At 44.2% G+C, this 24,327-nt stretch overlaps 1 protein-coding gene across 2 annotated transcripts in view; it reads right to left on the reverse strand.

Moving 5' to 3' along the window:
* Nucleotides 1–19,547, reverse strand: part of DNTT (DNA nucleotidylexotransferase) — a 28,060-nt gene extending 8,513 nt beyond the window's left edge. For both annotated transcript variants that reach the window (XM_044382560.1, XM_044382559.1), the window contains exons 1-8: nucleotides 19,345–19,547; nucleotides 8,934–9,111; nucleotides 8,085–8,213; nucleotides 6,756–6,926; nucleotides 5,765–5,836; nucleotides 4,426–4,549; nucleotides 2,470–2,602; nucleotides 1,322–1,430 (exon numbers count right to left, since the gene is read on the reverse strand). In XM_044382560.1, the coding sequence (XP_044238495.1) occupies nucleotides 1,322–1,430; nucleotides 2,470–2,602; nucleotides 4,426–4,549; nucleotides 5,765–5,836; nucleotides 6,756–6,926; nucleotides 8,085–8,213; nucleotides 8,934–9,111; nucleotides 19,345–19,547 (1,119 nt within the window). The remainder of the gene's footprint in view (nucleotides 1–1,321; nucleotides 1,431–2,469; nucleotides 2,603–4,425; nucleotides 4,550–5,764; nucleotides 5,837–6,755; nucleotides 6,927–8,084; nucleotides 8,214–8,933; nucleotides 9,112–19,344) is intronic.
* Between the last annotated feature and the right edge of the window lie 4,780 nt (nucleotides 19,548–24,327).

Below are 24,327 nucleotides of genomic sequence, written 5' to 3' on the forward strand. Positions count from 1 at the left end.
TCCACCCGTGCCTGCCCATCTCTTTGCTTGGAGAGTGGAGGTATGACTGCCTCAAACGGAGGAAAGATGAAAAGAAGGAAGGCTCCTTGTCATCATGTCCCCACCCCACCATCCCTGTCTTAGTCCGGGACAGTCTCAGGGCCTGAGGAGCATGGTGCCTAAAAACCAAGGCTCAATAGGCCCATCCTCACAGGGACCCCCGGCCTTGCGGTTGCCACCGGGGCTTTAGTTAGTGGGTCCATGAATTGTGCTGTCTGTCCATGAGACATTCCCACCTTTCCTGCTGGAGCAGAGCAGAGGGGCCTGTGTAGGTGGGGCTAACTCTTCCTCGTCCTGCCTTCCCCTGGTTTGGCCTGTGAGATTCACTCTTGGGGTCCCTGGCCGCGGTGGGTCCACTCTCCTGAGAGGGACAGAGGGGGCTGGGGATGGCCTCACAGGTGAATTTGGATCTGGTTCCTACGTTGGGTCCTCCCTTCTGGTGCTCCTGGTTCCAGGGTGCTCCTGTGTTTCTGGCTCTTATTTTCACTTTATCTGAGGTTTCTCTCTCTCTGCCATATCAGGGAGCTTGGCCCCCACCCAGCAGAGGCCAGGTCATTCAGGAAGCATGAAGCTGTGCCAGAAAAACACCAGGCCCAGGCTGGTCAGCCTGCCAGGCCTGTAGGTCCTTGGGGTGGAGCCCTCTGGTCTCTTTGGGAAGTGGAGCTCTCACTGGAGTGGACGTGAGTCGGGGCCCTGCGGGCAGCTCTGGCTGCTGCTCCTCCTTCACCTCCTCTGCCGGGCAATAGGTAGCCTAGGGCAAGTCTCACCTCCTCAGTGGGTGGGGGCTTCTGAGCTCAGCTTGTCCTCATGAGTTTCCTTCTTCCCATCTCAGCACAAGGTCAAGGTGGTTGTGGACCGGCAGAAAGTTCCAAGCACCAGCAACACCACCTGGCTGATTCTACCCCAATCCTAGCGGTCCTGCCCCACCCGTAAGTCTGCTGCTGCCGCTCGTCTCACACCTCCCAAGTCTGCACGGCGCATGTTCTCCATTTCTGTAGGGGATGGATGCTCCTGAATTTTCAACACAGAGACATACCACCCTTGGCCCCTTTGGAAACAGCACAAGTGTGTATAAGCAAGGTAGATATTCACCACATGGACTCTAGAACCCCAGGCGGGTAAGTCTCATTGCCTGCCGTGTGGCATTGTGTGAGCTGTTGCAGATCATTGAGAATCAGTCAGATGGTCATTACACAATTATGAGGTAAATAGTGTGCAAAATTCAGTGGTATTAATGGAATGCTTGAGCGTCCAAACATCTACTTTTGATCCTTCTTCTTACCTTCCTTTCCCATAAGTTTATCACTTTAGGTAAAAGTTGTTCCTCGTCTTCGTCTGTTGACCCGGGGCTGGTAATTAAAAAATCTACATCATGCCCAATCTTCTTACCTCTGATCAAAAAAAAAGCATAAAATGGAAATGAATTAGATTTTTAGCTCACAATTTTTAAAAGTCACCTTTGTTTCTATGCCCTGTGCTTAAGGTTTGCAATACAACATGCTCATCATAAATTTTTTTAAAATATCCTTGGTTATAAAACTCTACTCTTTGCAGAAAAACTTTATGGCAGAAAAAAAATGACACGTAGTACTTATGTGATTATATACATGTGGGTAAAAAATAACAAAGGAAATTATTTCTTCTGCACTCACACGTGCACACTTACCCCACACGTCCATACAGAGACAAGCATGGTGACAAGCAAACCAAGAACTACATGCAAATGATACAAGGGAGGGCTCTCGGAATTATGACACTGACTGAGGGCATTTTCTTAGATTTGATCTTCCTCTCCCACTTGCTCCCTCAGTTTACACTTGGCTTGCCAGGATGGCCAATGGCAAGCAGTTTAGAGGGCCACAGGGAGAGCTGGAGGAGTGGAGGGGTGGGAGGGAAGGAATCTGTTTCTGGAAAGAAGGTCTCAACATCCAACAATGGCATACACCTCTGTGAAGAGTTCGTTCATTCTACTCATTGATTCGGCCAGTATTTCTAGAGTACCTGTTCTATGCCAGGCACCTGATTGTTACAGAGCACTAATGTCTACAAACTTCGTGGGGAAAAGGATGCATACAAACAAATTACTTGGCAGGTAGCACTGAGGAGGCTGCCTGGCCAAGCCTGGAGGTATCTGAACTGAATCTTAAAAGATGAGAAGTCAGCCAGGTGGCAATTTGAGGAAAGCCAGTCCAAGCAGAAGGGTCTGACTGTGCAAGTCACAGAGGCATGAAACAGCTCTGTGTGTGCAAAGACAAGCCATTTGGGGTTGCTGGGGTGGAAACACGAGGTACAGGAGACGAGGCCACAGAGACAGGCTGGTACCAGATCACCAAAGGCCTTTGTGCCAGGCCCAGAAGCCTGAACTTCTGAATATGGGGAGCCACTGAAGGTGTTAGAGCAGTAGAGGCAAGAGCAGCTGTCATTATCTACCTCCGGAATCCTCCTGTCATGGTGACGAAGGCATCAGGCAGAAATGCCCAGACGGCCTCTTTAACCAGCACGCCGACTGCCTCTGCTTCTGCCCTGGTCACACAGCTGACGAGGTCTTCATAATAGAGGAATCCTGAGGGGCCGTTGAACAGGTCAGTGGAGAGAGTGACACATGAAATGACCAGCCCTCTGTGGGAGGGGCTTCTGCCTCCAGATAGAGCAAACATGACCACAGGTATCACCAAACTGTTTCCCCAGAGATGAATGTATTCTCTATGCTCTTGGTTGTGAATTGTTCATGGTGACAATGACTTTTTGCTTTCTGACTTGTAAGAGACTTACAATTTCCTCACTAAGAAAGAGACTATATTTCATATCCCTCTGGAAAGCAAGCTGTTCAAATAGGACTTTTTATTGAAGAACCAGCCTTCTTGATCAATAAACTGTGCCCTATAATTCTTCAAAGATAATGTGTTAAGATTGAGAATGGGAAGATTCAGAGTTGGGAAGTGGTGGATGGAAGCTCAGACACAGTTGTGATAATGACTTGGTTATTCCTACAGACCCATGGAGGGAGCTTCCTCCAAAAATTAAAAATACAACAACTATGTGATCCAACAATCCTGCTTCTGGGAATATATCTGAAGGAAATGAAAATGCTAAGTCAAAGGGATTCACGCACCACCATGTTCGTAGCAGCATTATTCACATTAGCCGAGACATGGAAACAACCTAAATGTCCATCAGTGGATGGATAAAGAGGGTGTGTGTGTGTGTGTGTGTGTGTGTGTATGAATATTATTCAGCCACTAAAATGAGGAAATCCTGCCATTTGCAACAACACAGATGCACCTTGAGGCCATAATGTTAAGTGAAATAAGTCAAGAGAAAGACAAATACTCCGTGATCTCACTTATGTGTGAAATCTAAAACCAAAAACTCATGGAAGAGGAATCAGATTTGTGGTTATCAGAGGCGAGGGTGGGTGCAGGAGGAGTTGGAGAAAGGTGATCAATCAAGGACCAACTTCCAGTTACACGATAAATAAATACCAGGGATGTAATATGCAACAGGATGGCTGTAGTCAACACTGCTGGATGGGGTTTGCTCTTTCGAACTGCAATTTTATCATATTTCTACTGCATGTTAAAAGTAAATGTTTAAATTTTTGACCCTTTCTTTGCATTTCTTCATTGAAAAAAATTCACCAGAGCCCTCCATAAATGGAAGCGCCCAAGCTACCACCTTCAACCTGTGGGAGGTCCTGCAGGGCTGCAGCTGTCTCACCACAGTCTTCTCTTCTCAAGCTGCCGGGTCCTGAGTGGGTAGATCAACCCCTGTCTAGATTTGCGCACCTTCCCTTATATTTCCTGGTGTCTTGCAGTTTCTAAAGCAGATCCACATTTGTGCCAGCGTGACTCTGGTTTGCTCAAATATTTTTTACTCCTCAACCTTCATGTGACCATTTTCTGCCCTTGACTCCTCACCCATGCCTCTCCTGCTCGGGAGATGGCCAGGACCAAACATCTAGAGCCAGTTCAGTAAGAACCAGACCAACGTCACAACCGGTGTGACACCTGGATGCAAGAATGACAGCGGCCATCTTGCAGAGCGTCTTTGCTCTATGCTGGGCACGATGCTAAGGACTTTGCCTGCATGATCTGATTTATTCCCCATTAACTAGCAATGTTACCCCCCTTTTATAGATGAGGTAGCTTAGGCTCCAAGACTTGAACAAGCTTGCTCAAGATCATGTAGCCGCCAAGTGTTGGAGTCAGGATTTGGATCCAGGTCTGTCTGATTCCAGAAGCTTGTGCTTTTAACCATAGTACCAACAAAGAGCACAAAGGAGTGACCCAGCTGGCCACGGCTGGAGCTGAAATTCAGCTGACTCAGCTCTGCCACCACCTGGCCGGCCCTGGCAACAGCAGGAGATCTGTAGGAGAGACAATTTACCTGCTTTCTGCATTGGTGTGAATTTCAGGGTTTTGTCCGACTTTATTTTACTCAGGGTTCTGAAACCCATCCTGAACCATTTCTCAGATGTCTTCAATCCCACTCCAAACACAGAAGTAAAGAGCTGAAACAGGGAAAGCCATGCCTTTAGTTTCTAAAATGACCATTATGACAATGAATTGACACTTTTCAAGGTCAAGGGCTTAGGAAAACGCAGCAGGAAATTTCTGACCCAGTTTCTCATGAATATGACAAGCGGGTGGGTGATGGTAACTTTGGACAGAGCTTTTGGTTTCAGGAGGGTCCTCTCTTGACATGCGGTGTTACGAAATGGAACAAAGTGCGGAGGCGGGGCTGGCCCTCCGCTGAGGCTTCTATGTACTCTAATGGTCGTTGTCTGTGCCTTCCATGTGTGACAACAGCTTTCCCTGCTGGGCACTCCTCTTGTCCCAGGGTCCCTTACACGTGCTCATGCTCTGCATATCCTAAGAGGGATCCTCATGTAGGTTGCATGCATTCCCGACCATTGCCCAGCTGATAAGTGGCAGAACCCGAACTCGAATCCAGGCTGTCCATACTCCAAGCCTCGGCTCTTGCCCACAAGCACCTTTTAGGCCTGTGCATCACTTTGGAACTGAAGGGATGGGCCGAAATCCCTGCCATCTGCAATTCCAAGGTGGGGAACATTGGGAGGTAACAAGCCCTGTTTCGATGTAGAGCAGGAGGCAGTGGGGAGCCTCCAACACAGGTTTGCTCTTTAAGAGCAGGTTTGTTTTGTCCCATGGTCCCAGTGTCCCTGTGATATTTGCACCCATGAGTGACAGATGCTAGAAGATAATTTGTACCTCATCACAACATAGCAAGAAGCTCACGCGTTCGTCTTTATTTTGGTATCTGCTTTCTAGACCACAGTTTGGACTGATTGTGCCCCCTCCATCCATATGTTGAAGCCTTAACCGCCATGGTGATGGTATTTGAAGATGAGGCCTTAGGGAGGTGATTAAGTTTAGATGAGGTCATGACAGTGGGGGTCTCACGAGAGGATTAGTGCCTTAGTAAGAAGAGGCACCATGGGCTTCCTTTGTGTGTGTGTGTCATGTGAGGGCACTTGAGAACGTGGCCATCTGCAAGCCAGGAAGAGAGCCCTAACCCGAACCCAACCATGCTAGCACTGGATCTCAGGCTTCCAGGCTCCAGACTGTAAGAAAATAAATATTTGTTGTTTAATCCACCCAGCCTGTGGCATTTTGTTATGGTAGCCCAAGCTGATACGACCCTTAGAATAAATAATAGGATTACGTGGAAAACCATTTTCATTAAATACATGTAAAATACTTACTTTGAAAGACTGATATCGTTCATCATTTAACACAGCTTTAACTTCAGAACTTTCTCCATCTTCAATAATTTCCTGCATGGACAGTTGAAAAATATTTTCCTGTTGAACAATCACAGTCTGGGGCTCTCAAATTCCCAGATCTAGTAGCTTGATTGTTCAGGAAATGTACGCCTGTTGCCTGCAGGATGCTTTTCTAGCCAATCTGGACAAAACGAGACATTTCCTCTAATCTTAGAAATCCCAGCTCATTCTGAGTACTCCTTTACAGTCCTCAGGGACAAAGGCACAGAATGATCAGGGTCCGGCTCCACAGAACACCAAACCAAAATATACACCAACAATAGTATGTCTAAATATTTGTGATAATTTTCTTTTTGATGGATATGAACTAGCTGAGACAAAAGGACTTCTCATCTGAGCAGGTTAATTTTGGACCCATTGAAAAACCAATCCAAGCTCAAGCTCTTATGATGTCTAACTCTGAAGAGAGTTGAGATTATTTTCCTTGAATACTTTAGTTCGCACTTAACGTTGCTGAAACTTATTCTTGGATGACTAACTCACTTTGCTGGGGAATCCTTAAACATCATTATTACATGAATAATCCCCCATCCCTGGCTCTCTTGTTGGGACACACAGGTAGAGATGCAGAGTCAGGTTCACTGCCTGGTCACTCCCACCTCTATTCTGGAGGGCAACGTCCCCTGAGGGGAACTGAGGTCCTTCACACAGCCTGTGTTTGAAGTCGAACCATTCCCTGTTGTCAAGCTTTTAGACACTGTGATTAATAATAATACGGGAGAGTTCTATTTCCAGTAGCTTGCCCCATGTAGCCCCAGTTGTGGGAATACTGGGGTATAGATTCTATCCATCCATCCATCCATCCACCCATCCCACATCTACATAGTTGACAGGAAAATCTATTAACTGCATTTACTTCCCCCTCCTCCCTACATATTAGGAAGTAGGACAAATCACATTTTGCCCTTACCTCTATGACACACTTCACTTTGTCCCCCAGGCAGGGAATTCCTTCTGTGTCCTTCATACTGATGATTGTGAATGGCAGGGACTTAAGTACAGAAGCCGCTCTCATAAATGCCAGGCAGAAGACTTCATTTTCTCTAAACTCATAGTTTTCAGCCAGTACCTCAAAGGCATCCTGAAGAATGAAACCAGATAAGCAAACCGTGGTCTGTTCCCAGCCCCTGAGCTAGCAGTTGAAATACCTCCTGACAGGTGAGATTGGGTCTCCCATATCTTTGCACCCCTCCCTTGTTATGAGAGGAATTGAATTGAAAAGACACGTCACAGAGCGCGTCCTAAGGAAACTTTGAGTTCGATGCCATTCGGTATTCAGGAATGATTTAACCAAAGCCTGATCTCATGCTTATTGCATCTACTAGTCATCACCCAGCAAGACCCTGCCCTCTTTCCTTACAGACTTGCCCACCAGCCTGTGGCCAGGATTCTGCCTTGATCACCGGGTGCTTTCATCGCTTCACTTGGACGGAAAACTCAGCCCCTAACATAGGCTTACTGAATGAATGAGCGGATGTGATCGTAGTGACGCAGACCCAAGGCAGGTTGTTTAAGGTAGGGTGCATTTGCATTTCGGTACTGCAGCTGTGTGGTATCATGCCCCTGTGCCCAGTACTGCAGTCGCCTGGTCTTCCTTGCACATGTGGGGTGGAATTTTGTATTTGATACACTAACTGCATGTTTTAACCACCTGACTACTTTCTCTAGGCTGGAGGACTAGCAGCTTGGGGCTTGTTAGGGTCATTTGAAACATAATTGCCAAACTTCAGGGCTGGGTGGGGCTTCAGAGACAATCTAGCTAAGGATATTGGAGGCTCAGAGAGAGGAACTGACTTGTCCAAGCTGGTTAAGATCAGAAAGGTGATAATTCACATCTGCCGTCTCTCAATCATTTGGTTACCCAGGAAGGGCTGTTTACGCATTATTGTTGTTCCTTTGTAACTTGCTCTTACTATGTTTTGGACTGATTACAGTATTTGGTTTTTCTGAATACTTGCCTTTGACAACTGTTGTGCCCAAAAGTGTCAACTTTCAATAAATAGTAATTGACCATCTCTAAAGAATATACGTATATTTCCGAATGTATTTGTCCATTTCTATGACAGAAGTAGATCCATTCTTGACAAAAAGAAGAACCAGAGATCAGGCGAGGGGGGTGAGTGAGTGTGGGAAAATCGTTCCTAGATTTTTCAGAAAATTTCATAATTGGATTTGTAGATCCATGGAAAGAAGCTGCAAGCCCTTGGTTTGCTCTGCGTGTTGTTGTAAAGCCCCTTACCGTGAAGATGTGGTTACAGTTGTTTAAAGTGGTTCTTCTCTGACATGCGTATTGAGAGATCTTTTTTACAGCAAGTGGGGGAGTCTTCTGGAGCTCTGGGTTAGGGCTAGCTGAATAGTCTCTTCTCACCTAAACAAATGCATAAGCACCCACTTTTAGTAACAAGCGATAGTAATAATAACAGATATTATGAAGAAAAAATTGGCAGATTAATGGCAACTGTCTCTGGAGAGAGGATAAAATTATAGGAGAGTCAAAGTTTATGTTATATGCATCTCTAATATTCAGATTTGCTACAGTTAACATGTCATATTTTTGCATCAAGAAAAATAAGCCTGAAAAAGAACAACCAATTAAGTACCATTTTCCTTTTCCACGAACTTACGTAGGCATGGTCTGAACCTTCCTGACGGTTCTAGCATTAATGGCGAAGGACTTGGAATTAAGAGTCCAACTTCCCTTATTTTTCCTTGTGAATGAGCATAGTAAGAAAAAAAAAATAGGAGCCCTCTACTTTTCTGGCTACCAGAACATCAAGGCTTCCACATTTTTAAATATTTGTGTATAGTTTTGCTCATAAAACTAGCTACCATTTCTTAGGTGCTGTAGATCAGGTTCTGTGGTGAGCACGTTGCATTATGTCCCTCATTCTCACAACCGTCTTGTCAGGTGGGTACTATTGCTGTCTTACATTGTAGAGGAGGAAACGGAAGCTCAGAAAAGCTGAGTGACTTGCCCGAGGTCACACAGGGAGTAAGCAGGAAACCTGGGGTCCAACCCAGGTCTGTTGATTCCACAGCCCATGTTCCTAATCATCAAGCGAGGGGCAAAGAAAATCACAACCATAACACTTACAAGCTGGTGTTTCCCAGTCATCTCCACTGGTTTTCCTGCTCCCATGGATTCTATCAGCCAGGACACATCGAGGAGTTCTAGCTGTGAGCTGGCTTTTATATTCTGTACCTGCAGCCACTCCAGGACCTCTGAGCCAGAGTTGTTTTCTGCCACAATGTGGGTGATGGAATCACTGCAGAATGCAAGACAATGTCACCAGTTAAATTTCAAAGGAGAAGCGCTCCTCTTTCCTCAAGGTGTTCAGCACATTCTGTCTGACGAAGAAAAATGCATGCAAAAAGCATGCTAGACCTGATTGTAGGCACAGAGAATTTAGGCCTCCATGAAAAGGAATTCTGTATTAATTAGTGCAGCCACAGTGGTCCGTGTTACATGTCGGAAGCAAGAAAAATTAAGAAAACATTAATAAGATTGTGGTGTCAACGGGAAACCGAAGTCCAGAGAAGGTGGGAGATGAAACTGCTCATAACGCAGCACCAAGCCCACCACATGTGGCTTTGTGTGCTAGTTCGTTTTCACTTGCAGAGGGCTGCAGTCTGGTGCCTCTCCCACTGTCTAACTCTGCCGCACAGTGAGAAATACATTTTATATCGTGACTTAAAATAGAAAGAGATACATGTAGATATGCTTGTAACGCCCCATTAAATTGATCTCACAACCCGCTAACAGATGGTGACCCGCATTAAGGAAATACTGCTTTACATGGTTTTCAGAGCACAGCCTGGTGTTGGAAGGTAGGTGGGAAGATTTCCCCCGTAACCACTGAGCACATGCCATGTTTCAGCACTACCCCGCTATCCAGGTCCCTTACACCCATCAGCTCACTTAATACTCCCAAAGCTCCTCAAGGAGGTGTCGTGTAATTCACACTTCAAAAACGGCGACACTGAAAGCAGAGTTTACATGACACTCTGAAGGTCACACAGCTAGTAAATGATATTTATCCTTTTTGATTGTCTCTTTCTGGGTCAAGGATGTTATTTCTGATTTTAATAAGTCTTCACAGTTAGCATCATATCATTGAAAGCAATGTTTTTTAAGGCTCTTTCCATTCAAATAATCTATGAATCTGGGAGATAGTAAGATGCATATCTAGGCATCCAAGAGAAAAATAGAATTCTTTTCTCTTTCCCACTTCTCTTCCTTGACTTCCTCTTTCTCCTTCTCCTTTTTTGGATTGACTCTTGGATTCATTGGGTATTTTTGGTTCACTGTTACATTCACAGCCCTAGCTTCCTTGTGGTGGTGGTGGTGGTGGCGGCGGCAGCGGTGGTGGTGGGGGAGGTGGTAGGAAGTTGGGTACCGAAGAAGAAAAGGGAAGTTTCTGGACATTAGTGTCTTATGTGAAGAAGACAGTTAACGATATGTTATGACAAGACACGAGGCACGGACAAGATCTGTAAATGGTATGCGGAGAAGGAGAAGAGCTGGTATGAGCTGGGAGAGGCAGGATGGCTTTGTGGAAGGAGGGTTTGTGTCCAGTCTTGATGGATGGGGAGGAATGGGGACTTGGAAGGCAGAACTTTGGGCCTTCCTAGAAGAAGAGGTTCAGAGGCCAGAAGGAAAGTAGGAGAATGGCCTGGATCAGAGTGAAGAGTTTTGCTGGGAAGCAGTTGTAGATGTGGCTGAATTGGTTGGGGCAACCATGTTATAGAAGGTCTAAGAAGCCTGGTTGAGGAGGTTGGATCTTATTTTCTGGGGTTGTGGGATACCTTTTATGAGCAGAACCTGTGTAGCCTTACTGTGTCATTTAAAAAGGCTAATCTGGCCTACACAGTGATTTGGAGGGGAGAGTGATGGGTGGGGAGGGTTGGGAGCTACTTAGAATGAAACCATGACCACATGCAAGATGATTCTAACCCAGTCTGGCTCTTGTAGCACCAGGAAGGAAGGCAAAGGAGATGTAGGAGGGGCCTCTGGCATTAGTTCACCTGTAAAAGCTGAAGCAGAGAACAAATATTACTTTCCCATATCTATCACAGTAAAGTAAGAGCTCTTTTAGTAGAAATAGGGATTTAGGAAGTTGTCTCTTTGGGGTGGGGAGTGGAAATGAAATTTGTTTCAGGCATGCTGCATTTGAAGGGTGGCAAGAGGTCCACGTGAGAATGTCCGGTTGACAGTTGGGATGTGAGACTGGTGCTGGGAGAGAGCTGGGGCTGGAGGTCAGAGCTGAGACATCTGGATGGCAGGGCATGCAGCGGGCCAAAGCAGAAGTACTTCGTGGTGAAACCACATCTGACAAGAGTTGGGGGAAGACAGCTCCCTGTGTCCCTATTCTAAGTCCTCATCATGCCAAAAGTGATTTGTAATAAGTTTCTTGAAAGGTTCTTTATGTAAAGACTTTAGGAAGACAACAGAAGGATTAATAGAGCTACATAGGAAGTGTTATTCCCTCTAGACTTCTGCCCTTTGGAGGGAAAATTTATTATTATATTAGTTATGACATAATACTTGGTATTACAGTTAGTATTAAGGTTCTGTCTTAACTTCAGGGGAGAAGGGTGTACTGAGGGGGAGCTCTGGGGCTCAACTTCCAAATTCAAGCCCCTTCCTATCCACTCTCCTGCCATCCCCACCCCCACTGTGGCTTCCCCTGGGACAGCATGGCAATGTCTGAGCTCACACTATTGGATGAGAACCACATGCATTTTTCACAGAGTTCATTTAAGCACATTTGCAAATAAGCAGGCCATACATCCTGTGGAAGAAGACTCTGATTTGTACTTCTAGCCCCTGGTCATTAAGCAATTAGCAAACCAAACAACAAGAACGACAATAATAGAGCACACATACAAAATCAAACAGGACCTCTTCAGCCATCCACATGGTGCTACCCAGAGTTCAGTACTGCTTGTCCCTGGTTCCCACAAGGTAAGCACAGGAATTGAAAGTCAGCATTTAGACACTTTCATTGTAGCTTGACACCATCACAGTAGCTTCTTGTTTGTTGTTTTTTGATAAAAGCATTGATCCGTAATGAAGTTTTTGAAAACGGATCCTTCAGCACAAATCTTCAGAAACCTCGTCTTGAGAATAATCTCTGCTCTAGCCCAGTCTACATTGCCCATCTTCTTGCGTTGCCTGAGTTGGGCCAATGGGCTCCTGGTGGCCAGTTGCATCTGGACCACACTGTGCTTCCTGCATCGGGCTCACCACACGCCCTTTGCACACCATTCACCATCTCTGACTGTGCGTTTGCTCACTTTCAGCTCTGGGCCCTTAGCAATAGCACTACTAAGGAGAGCGGCTGCCTCCTGTGTGTTCTGCTGACAATTTCCTAGTGCCCTGTTGTGGCAACTCTTTGTCTTTTTGCTGCTAGAATAATTTTCTCTCTGCTCTAAGCACACCAATACTGGAAATATTAATAATATGGGAATATCACGATGTGCCAGACCCTACGGTAGGCACATTTCACGCATACCCTCATCTAAGTGTCAGTAATGCTGTGGAATAGGTATTATCACCCCCATCTAACAATGAGAAAAGAGACCTTGGAGACATCAAAAATTCACCCAGCTGATAATTGGTGGAGCAGGGATTCAATGCGGGTTCTATGTTAATCCAAACCCTGTGTGCTGGGCTAAACTGAGCCACCCCACTGTGACTCTGTGCTTCTTCCACAGTGGTGGAGAGTGTTGCTCCTTTCCACAGGAGGAAGAACATCTGGAAGGGTAGCGTCATGATAAAAACCCTGATTCCCTCCAAAGGGCAGAAACAGAGACCTGGTACCACTTCCTATTGGCCACACTGTCCCTGCTGCTGCCACGTGAAATTTGTGTTTGGTATTTATGTCCAATAGCATGTGGACATCATTAAGACTGCAAGACACAGACAGCTGTCCCAGGAAATCTGAAAGAACAGTTGCCATAGCCACACACCAAGATGGAGAAGCCATAGGGATGCTGTCAGGCTCTCTGAGCTCTGAATTTTACCTAAACCTTGCAGAGAGGCAAATGTGCTGAAGCTCTGGGGCTCATCTTCCCAATTCAGGCCCTTCGCCATCCACTCTTACCTCCCCTGCCCCGCCACCACTCTCTCTTCACTGGGGATGTCTCTGGACCCGGCCCTGCCTCTTACAGAGCAGCCAGAACGCCTGGGGACGAGGCGGGGGTGCTGTATAAGGCTCCACCAACAATATAATGTACCCAGAAGGCATACCCAAAAGAAAAGACCCGAGAAGAAAACTCCAGAAAGAGTCAAACTGCTAGAAAAAATACAGAAAAAGGCTCCACCAACAATATAATGTACCCAGAAGGCATACCCAAAAGAAAAGACCCGAGAAGAAAACTCCAGTTTGGAGTCAAACTGCTAGAAAAAATACACACACACACACACACACACACACACACGTGTGTGTGTATTCTTACTCAGTCCTCACAAGTCTAAGGGCGATATCATTTCAGATGAGAATACCAAGGCTCGTGGAGGCTCCGTGAAGCCAGGATTCAAACCCAGCTGTGCATGACTCAAGCAATCCCTTAACGTTCTACTAGACTGTGGTTAGACCCCTGAGTGAGGTGTTGTGTTTTTTTAAGTTTTTTTCTATGTTTTTCCATTTTTCGTCATGAACCATCTATCATCACTTTCTACTTAGTGGGGAAATACACATGAATGTCATTTTTAAGGGCAAAACCTGGGTCTGGGGCTGAGGTGGTACCTGCCTTGGCCCTGGAGTCCTGGGCTTTTTTCTTATACTAAGATCACAGAAGCCCCAGACAGCAGCCCTAAACCTCTCTCAAAGACCCCAAGGTGCTGCAGAGATGGCTGTTCCCAAAATATCAATGGATTCAATTCCTTAAGTGCACCTAGTTTCTTAGCAGGGCCAATTACTGATGTCTTGGACTAGGTTTGGGAGGGCTTGTAACAATTCCGAACTAGGATTTGTCTCTCAGCTTCTCACAGGGAAAAAGATTCCGGGCCTTCTCCTTCAACTAGTGCTCAACTGAAACGTGCTTGGTGTGGTCCTTGGCATCCCTGAGGGCAGGGACAGTGTTGTCATCTGTCTGGTTATCGTCTGGGTGATAATTATGCCTGGTGCTCAGCACATGGCCAGATTCATAGCAACAGTGAAAAGAGAGACCACTGGTGGAATGAATAAATGAATTGATCAATAGCTCTAAAGGAACTATACTCTAGTGTCTACCAGAGACACCCAAGAAGCTGGATTAAAATCCAGGTGCCTGGGCCCTGTCAGCAGAGATTCAGATTCAATAAGTCTTACCTAGAGCCCAGGAATATGCTCCCTTGTTAATTCTCACATAGTCCGTTCTAGTTATTCATTGGTGCATAACCAACTCTCCCAAAATGGCTTAAAAAGAGCAACAATTTTATTATACCTCACAATTTTGTGGGTCAAGAATCCAGGCTGCTGTTGGGTATGGTACCGATGGAGGTATGACACTCCATATGGCTCAGCATGTCTGGCACTTGGTGAGGATGGCAGGGAGGCTGGGTTCCCACATCTGTCAACCTAAGCACTTTCACGTGGCCTCTCTTCAGAGGGACTCAAACTTTTTATGGGAGGCTGTGAGAGCCAGGGAGCAGCAGAAGCCTCAGGGCCCTTTATGACCCAGCATCAAAAGTCACATAGTGTCAGTCTATTGGTTGAAGCAGTCACAAGCCCTCCCAGATACGAGGGAACAGGGAATAGTCCTTGCCTCTCCTTGGGAGCAACCATATTTCCAAACCACCCCACAGCCCAAGAACTATACTTGGAGAAATGCTGCTGTAGAGAAAAATCTCTCTTGAACTGCCCCCACACTGGACTTTCGGCTCAATGGCAGCCATGTTTCCAACATTGTACTCATTTCTCTGTAGGTACATGAGATCATTTTAGTGGGTACACAGCTGAACACTAAAAAGGCATATGTATTTATTTATATCTACATGTTAAAATTATGCATATCAGACCCATGGTTTTTATGGGTTTCACAGTTTTTATATTATTCCTTAGGACAAGACTAAATTATTTTTAACAATTCATCTTAGAGATAATTGAAGGAAACACAGTAAGTCTATAATAACACATCTGGTGAAAGATATTATAAGAATCATGAATGTGGCATTCACATGTCCAGAAAGCCCTGAGTTAAAGAATTAACTCACACATTTTGGTTCTGCTTTTTTTTTCTGATACCTGTATCTTCGCTGTTCCTGTCTTTCTTTACCTAGTTGGTCCTGCCTCACAGTACAATTAGAAAAATTCTTCATGAAGAAAGAGGCAGCAACCTCTTTGCCTGAAGACAGATCGACCCCCAATCTGACTTCCCCAGCCTTCCCGATGGTCACCTGCTTTTATCTTTGTCTTTAAAATGGTTTTCTTTCCCAAGAGAGATCATCCCCAATTCTTCCCCTCTGATGTAGGACTTACCCTGTAAATAATGACTTTAAATAGTAATTTACAGTTAAACCGAGCTGTTTACTGTTTAAGAACCCTCCTGCCAATTTCCCTTAGCAACTGATTTGTTTGCGAATCCCTGACATAGAAAAATCAAAGCAGTTTTATTAGGTTTTATCTCACGCTTTAACTAGCACCAATAGATAGGTTTCTATTTCCAACTCTGACATACCTAAGAATGAGAGGGTCTTGCCTTAATTTTTTTGTCCCACCTTAAATGAGATTATGAACATTAACTTAAAGTCCACAGATTTTGAAACATGAAGTAAGTTGGACCAGAGAAGGACTAGAGCTTACAATGCATGTTCTTGAATTTATAAAGTCTTTTATTATTTTGCTGATTACAAAAGTAATACTGGTATATCATAGAAAAAATTTAATTACAAAAATTAATCTTGGTAATCACAAGTTCCTTTGGCTGGTTTTAAATTCACCAGATAAATCATTCTTTGAGCAAATATTTCCTGAAGCCACTATGTATAACAAAAATGTCAAAGGTCTAAGGTTGAGGTCTACAGTATGGCCCCCATGATGCCCTTGCCCTTGGGGAGCCAGGGAGGAGTAACTGGATGAGGTTAGAAGTAAAACCAAGTGGCAGAGCTGGGGCAGCCCTATGCCATGGATTACATCCCTGTACTGGGGAGGAAGTTCCGTCCTCTAGGAGGGTTTCCGGGGTCTTAGGTCTTAGGCGCAGAGAGGTATAGGGAGAAGGGATTCAAGGTTGGGGTACATCTTGCTTTTATCAGACAATATGTTCCAAGGGTACTCTTGTGGACGAATTAAGGAGACAAATGTGTGACTAATGACACAGAAGTGTCGTCCGGTGGGTTTCTATTGCTCTAGCAGCGGACCTGAGTGAGTGTGAGGCTGCTGGGCGGTGCACCCTGGGTGCCACCCTTTCTAGCCACAGCTCTTTCTTCTTCGACATCAGTGGTTTAGGTCAAGACATAGTGGGTTTCACTACTGTGTTCATAGAGGAGGGTTGATGACAGAGCTTTAAAATAGCTCAAAGTGCTGAAACCAGGGATGAAATAAGAACATGGCAAGCACTAGATTCTCATCCTTCTCTGCCTTGACCTAGATAATTTGAGGATTATGAAGTTGCTCTAAAATTTAGAATGCTGGCCATGGAATAAAATTCAGTATCCTTTTCATGAATGTGCACGCCTCAAATGACTTGACATCTCCCCTGATTTCTGTTTTAAGACCCAGCTTCCTATGGGATATTGACTAGCATGTCTTCTGAAATATAACATTAATATAACATAATGTAAGTGAAACCAATTCTAAATATAAGATATAGTGTGCATATGCTGAGGAATGAAATAGCTCCAGATAGTTCAGTGGATTCAGGTGTACCATTTTAAGCTATGGGTTCAGGTCCAGGTAAAAGTAGGAGTTACATTTTTCCTCAAATGTAATGCTCCTGGCAGCCAAAGAATGTTCTGGAAACTATAGAGATTGCTGCCCATTTTCAGAGCACATATATATTTTTAGCTCCTCTTTCTCTGAATCTTATATACTAGAAAAGGAGGGTATAGTCTTCACTATTGAGAAGTATCCTTTCTTTTAGATATCAACTTCATTTTTATTTAAAATATACACTTATTGTAAAAAAAAAATTGGAAAACACAGAGAATAAAAGCGACCATAATCCCTTCCTCACAAAATAACCACTTACAACATTTTGATGGGTTTCCTTCCTGTCTTTGTTTTGTTTGTTTTTATCATCTAACCTAGTTCATATTGTGGAAACAGAATCCTCTCATTAGGGTTTTGCTGTAAAGGTGAATGGATCAAGCTCTTTAACAAGAAGACAATCACACTTTACATTGGTATAACTTTTTAATTTACCAGAGCACACTGACATCCATCATCACATTTGGTGATTACCTCAGATAGGACAAACTGTTTTTCAGAAAGCTAAGTTCAGAGAGTGGGGAGGGGGTCTGGCCCCACACTACATGCTGGGAAGGGTCAGAGCCAGAATTAGAGTTCTCTAGACTTCTTATCTAGAGATATTCCCCTACCACAATTTCTATTGCCCTTTCCAAGTAAAGTCTATGTATCTATGCACACAAATTCCGTTTGAGAGTTGGGACTTCTGCTTCCTGTGGTTTCTTTTTGAGTTGTCATACACGTTTGTATTTAATGTGTCTTCTGGGCTGTCAGCCCGGGAGCTCTGCCACCATCATACGCATGGCAGCCGTTTGCTCACCATGTATCACTTTCGTCTGTAGCCTGAGCAGCTGGGCTTGGTCCTTAGCAGTAGGCACCGGACAACCAGAACCGCCTCTCTGGCTCTGTGGCCAAAAGAAGAAATCTGCCTCCCGTGTGTCTACAAGTACCTGCCTCAGCCACCATGTCTGTATTTGTAGTGGTGCCTGTAACTATTCAGCCCTTGCTGGAAGTGTGGACGTTTCGACGAGAGCTTTCTATGTAAGTGGTACCTTGACCATCTGGCTGTGTCGCCTTCCTGCCTGGTGCTTGTCAAATTTCTTTACCACAAAAAGCAGTTCCATATTTGCTGAGCCTTTTCATTTCTTCTTTTTTAATTTCCTTTTTTAAAAATATCTGGGTTTGGCCCTCTTTACCTATGTCATCTTTTCTTCCCCTAATTCCATCATTTTACGTAAGTCCGTGAGATGAGTTAGATTTAACAGATGAAATCTACAATTGCATGGAAGGGAGGTTGAGATTTGGGGCTTAACGTCCCAAGTGAGATAAGGGGTTAAAATGAAAACAAGAGGCAGAGAGGGGGAAAGGAGAACACACCAAGAAAAATCAGATGGGGGAGAGACCCCTGGAGACTTGGGAATTTCTGAATAGGGCATTTTAGTAAAAAAATAAAATGTTTCTGTGACCTTGACTCTTCATATGAATTATGAATATTTTGAAAATCATAATATCTTATTATTGACTTTTGACCCATGTTTCTCTAGCAATTTGAAGCTGGCATTTCTTCAGCAGGAAATGCTTGTCAATTTTATTTTTAAATATCAAAGACTATTTTTAAAATAAAAAAATTTATTTTCACATAGAATTCTCACAGTTTTTCCTGAGAAAGTTGTGGTCAGTCTATTCCTTGGACAATCAAACCCAGCCACTTACACTGACCATCCTTTATCTGCTGCAAGCCCCCTGGCCATTCTGTTTGGAACTACTTAGGTCAAGGTTTTAATAGCATTTGTTTCTGGATTTTGTTTTGCCTTCTCTTCCATCCAGTGGAGACCAGTGAAGAGCTAATGTAGCAGTCAGAAAAACAACCAGGCTAATTGCTGGGATGAGTGCGGTTGCGAGTGAACGAGTCTAAGTGGCCCAAGATGTGGCTTCAGTTGCATTTTTGTCTGGGCTCTGACCTCATCACTCTCAGCACCATGTCTACCAGCCCTGCACAGAGCCATCCCTGAATCTTTAACCAGCACTCCTTGCTCTGAGAACCCCACAGGACTGTTCTTCAGAAAAGCATGATCAAGGCCACATTTGGGTGCCTATGGAGACCCAGCCACCGTCTCTCATCCTAGCCCATCACAGACACTGGTCACCTCAGCACAGCCAGGGATTTAGTTTAATTGCCAAGAAACCAAACCATTCTTTCTGCCTCAGAGTAGCTGAAAATTTTTGATTGAACTCAGTGGGGTTTTGTCCAATTTAGTCAGGAACAAAATTAAGTGGTTTCAGCATTAAATTTTCCAATTTAGCTTCTGTTATCATCTCTGAATACCTCATCTCATAATGGTGAACAGCAAAACAACAACAACAACATCAAAACAAACCCCCAAACCTTATCTTTTGGTGCCAACTAGTTTTAGCATAATTATATTAGTCCCCACTCATCTTATTTCCCTTAATTAGTTGGCTCGAATGTGTTCTTTGATTTCAAACCCATTTTCCCAGTGGGAATATCACGTCTTCTATATATGGAAGAAAACATAGGTTCCTTGGGTTCCGAAGAAGTTGTTCACAAAAGCCCTGCTTTTTCACAAAGTGAAATCAGTGGTGTCCTACCTGAGTTCATTTTCAACCCTGAATCCTTTCCTTCGTGCCAGCTCCATGAGGAAGGCTCTGCGGGTGGTTCCCATTTTCTTCTCCAAAATATAGAGGACCAAATCCTGAAATTTGATGTCATGGGGAGGAGAGACCATTGAGGTGCCCATTTGCCTGGGCCTCTTCTTCCGAGGGCCCGAGTGGACCATTTGCAAAGGATCCATGGGAAGAGGCATCTGATGCTTCTATCTGTGCCATCAAGCGGCGTCTCCAGAAGTGAGGGAGAGCCTGCCCTCCGTCATGAAGAGTTCTGATGTCATCTTATAGCCATCTTAAGATCAGGGCCAGGTTTCCTGGGCTCTGCCCTGCTGGCAGCTTTCTGCTGAAGAGCAATGGGGAATTTTTATCTCCATTCAGCTCATTTGTTCAATGTGGAAAGCATAATGGAAACAGTAAATTAACTTTGCTTTCCTGTGCATAATCTTACCAGATCCTCAGAATAACCTCTTGAGGAAGGTAAGGCAGCATCGTTACTCCCATGTTAGCATCTGTCTATCCATTTATTATTCATTCATTCATTTATTTATTAAGGCCCCTTTTATCTTTTTTTGATTCCTTTTTGAGTTCTTTCTTGCATTCTCTTCCAACTTGCTTGTATTCTCTTCCTCTCTTAGGCAATCATTATAATACACTGGATTTCTATCGTTTCCATGGGTGTTATATGTTGTGTGTAGTTGTTTTGATTTTACATAAATGGCATTGTTAAATTTCTCATTCTGCTAATCACTTTTTTATTGAAAAAAGTGGATCAGATCCCTCCACATTATTTTATGTTCTAATCTGTCACCTCTAATTGATCCACAGTAGTTCATGATGGACATTTTAGCTATGTTAGTGCATTTTTGTTAAGTGAGGAAACCAAGGCTCAGACAATTTACTCAAGATCACAGAGTAAGAGTCTGGACCAGGTCTTAAACTCAGGTCTTCAGACTCCAAATGTTACATATCTCAGTTTTCTCAGTGGACTAAGGTTGCCTGGAGAATAGTCTATTATGTAACTCTAAAATTGATCTTTTGGGATGGAATAGGATGATCTTTAGATAAGAATTACTGCCATAAAAAGACATTTTCACAACTTATATGCAAAATAAAACTAGTGCCTCTCATCAATATACTTTATAGATCTCATTTATTGAACATCTACTATGTGGTTGAGGCAAGCACCTACAAGCCTTAGCTGACTGAATCCTCGTAATGTCACTTTCTGGTAGGTACTAGCATCCCCACTAAGGTAAACACTTTGTGCAAGGCTGCAGAGCTAGTAAATGGTTATAGGTAGAAAATGATCAAGCTAGGACTGGAACTCAGATCTGTCTGCTTTTAAAACCTGTGCTCTTAACTGCCAAGAAGCCTTCCTCTGTGCATGTCTACTCCAATAAAAATCAAAGTTCTGCTCACCCGTTTGCTATATTATTTGAGAATTTTGCTACCCCCAAAGTCACATGAGCTCCTCACCACACTAGGGAAGAGCGATGTGACGGTTGCCTTCAAGCATTTGTAAAGTTGGGTTGTCCAAAAGAGCAAGATCAGAAATCTTGGGTGGAACTTATAGAGTGGTAGATTTTAACTCTCTGCAAATAAGAACTTTTTATTAACTAGAGCTGTCTGAAGATACAGGGAGACTGCATTATACAGTGGGATAGTACAAGTCATGACAAGTGTTCAAATGCGATCCAACCAATTGTTCATTGAGATGTTACAGAGGGACTCAGACATCTGGTAAGGATCTTTCATGCCATTCCAGTATTCTGTGATTGTTTGCTAAAGACAAAAATCTGGGGGCCTAGAGCCCATTTTGGACCTCACTGTTAGGAGTCTGGTTACTGACGTGCTGAGCGCTCCGCGTGGGAACATAGTCTTTAACTGTCAAGTGGCCCCACAGCATGGAGAAGCAAAAGACTCTTGCAAGAGCCTGGGGCTGTTATGTTTATCCCGATGGCATGGCCAGAGGAACAACAGGTGTGTCACCTAAATGGCAAAGGAGATGGGGAACCAGCACAGAGACATGGCTGAGAGCTCAGGCTCTGATGGCAGTCTGCTTGCCCAAATCTCACGTCCATTTTTTTGAGCTGTGACCTTGACCACCGTGCTTCCTTCCCCAAGCCTCAGGTTTCCCCTCTGTAAAATGAGGGCTAACCGAGATAACCCACACAGCCTGCTGAGCAGAGTGCTTGACACAGAGGAAGCGCTTCAAATAACTGTCGGCTGTAATTTGGTGTTTTGTTTTTAGAGAAGAGCCAGTTGGATCTGAAATCAGATCTTTATGTTTTATAAAACTACTGAATCATCAAAAGATGTTAACCAATGTCTTACTTAGTCTGCTTTGAATCACTGGTTTTGAAAAGATGACCAACAAAAATTTAAAATGTGATGATGGCTGTCTGATTATCAGGCTATTGTCTCTCAGCCCTAAATCTACCTTTCTACCGTGGGCTCTCTGAGGTTGGGGCTGGGACTGTGCAAACGCCATTTCTCCTCGTCAGCTGGCTCCATGCCAGGCTCTACCAGTAGGGGGCACTAGAGGGACACTGCAAAGCTGGACAGAGGCCAAGGTCACGATCCTTTGGGTTTGCTTGCTGATACACTCACAGTCTTCTCAGTGATGGTTTTTCACTCTGGCTGCAGCAGGTGGTTCCATTATGCAGCATTTTTTAAAAAGATTTTATTTATTTATTTTGAGAGAGAGAAAGCACACACACGCAAGCAGGGGGAGGGTCAGAGGGAGAAACAGACTCCCCACTGAACAAGGAGTCTGACACGGGGCTTGATCCCACAACCCATGAGATCATGACCTGAGCTGAAATTGAATCCGTCACTTAACTGACTGAGTCACTCAGAACTTTTTTTTTTTTTTTTTTTTTTGTGGCAGAAGCAGTCATAGCTTCATCATGCCCTTCAGAGATACCAACACCAGCCAGGCACATGTCCTTTTCAGGGGTTAGAGTCTTCCTATGAAGTACAGCACAGCGCCCCCTCCTCAGAGATCTGTGTTGCAGCTCCATGGAGACTCCCTGCTCCACATGCGAGGTTCCAGCAATCCCAGCTTGGGCCCCTTTGTCCCCATAGCCCTAGGGGTGAGCCATGCTTTCTGTAGTTACTCTCTGACTTATCTCAGTGTTTTTTTGCTTTTCAGTCTTCCCATGCCTGTCAGACCAATCCCTTATATCAAATTCTTTCTGTTGAAATACCTGGCTTGTTTTCCTTTCTTCTAACTGGACCCTGACTGATACACTGTCCAGTGAAAGTGAGGCATAGGAAATGATGGCTCACCTACACTTCTGGAGCATACTCTTTCTAAAAGGAGCTCTGACAAAAAAATCTTTAAGACATCCAAATCCCTGAACCAGCGTTTCCATTTTTTTTAGGAAAGAGAGACAGATAAATATGAATGCACTAAGATGTTCATTGCAGCCTTTTGCAGAGAAAACTTAAAACAACATGAATGTCCAATCACAGTGGGGGGGGGGTTGATAAAGTATGATAGAACACCATGCAACCACTAAAATCACATCATGAGAAAATACTTTATTTTTTTCTTTTTTTCATAAGAAAATACTTTAAAACATGAGTAAATGTTCGCCATCTAATAATTATAAAATCAGTGTACAAAATAGTAGTCACCGTACGGCATCAATTTTGACAGAGTAGACTAGAAAAATATATGGCAAGCCTGATATAATAGTAGATATCGCTGGTTGTCAATTTATGCATAATTTCTATTTTTGTCTTTGTGCTTTTCTGTATTTTACAAATTTTCCATAATAAACATGAATCATATTTTCCACCACAAAAACAAAGGACTTACAAAAGTTACCTTGAGGTGACCCATGTGGCTTTAGTGAAAGCTGTGATTCCAAGGTAGCGAGGTTGCTCAGAGTAAGCTGGGTAGCAATGAGCATGTTTTCTGATAATTACAACACAGGTCTGAGCGACAAACACTTTCATATTTTGTGTGAAAGTCCTATCTCACCGAGGAATGGAAGGGGCTGTGTAATTCTGCCTGGTTTATATAACTTACTGAAGTTGACTCTGGGGAGGGAATCTATGGCTTCTAGGTCCTCTTTCCGGCCTCTGAGGGTCATTTTTAGTGGTATCATGTTACCTGTGCTAGGATGATAATTATGAGAGCTGAAGCCATTGTCATAGCTTGGGGAAGGGAAGTGTGAAACCCCTAAGCTTCACCTTGAAATGGATCTGAGTATACCAAAGTCTTATTGTTATTTCAGGGATTAAACTGAATCATCCTTGTAAAAGTGCCTGGAAAATCATGAACCACTGTACAAAGGTCAATTGTTCTTGTTACTCTCATTGGCACTGCTGCTAATGGCAGGAATTAATTAATTTCCTCTTACTGAACCACCATTTTCTGGAGCTATTTGCACCAGGTGTTGAGCACACCCTTGGTCCTGTATATGGGTCAATCAGCCCCAAATCTTGGTGGTTTAGCACAACAGAAGTTTATTTTCTCTTGTGCTACTTTTTGGTAGAGGGCTCTTCTTCACTCAAGACTCAGGCTGATGGAGGCTTCACAGTTTTGTACCTGCCTGGATAATGAGGTTGTCTTGATCACTGTGGCAGAGAAGAGGGCACTGGGGGGATCTCGCATCAGCAATTAAATGCTTTGTCTCAAAAATGATACACATGACTGCTGGTCATAACCCATTGGTCAGAACTAGTCACATGGTTCCCCCTAAATACATCAGGGCTTGGAAACGCAGGGGAGCACTGGGAATGTGGATTTGGGGGGAACATTCCTGTTCCTGCCATGCCCAGGATCAAGCTAAGTGCTCATTGATGGTTCTGGAGACGCCTAGTCAACGGGATATTACTGCATCTACACTAAAGCCATGACAGAAATTAGGGAGGACCAGAACCCTGCACTTCCTGGAGGAGAAGCTCAAGAGAAGGACCACACTGTCCAGTAGTCAGGCCATTCTAGGACCT

This window comes from Ursus arctos, unplaced genomic scaffold, assembly GCF_023065955.2.
Source record: "Ursus arctos isolate Adak ecotype North America unplaced genomic scaffold, UrsArc2.0 scaffold_7, whole genome shotgun sequence".
Classification (NCBI taxonomy): domain Eukaryota; kingdom Metazoa; phylum Chordata; class Mammalia; order Carnivora; family Ursidae; genus Ursus; species Ursus arctos.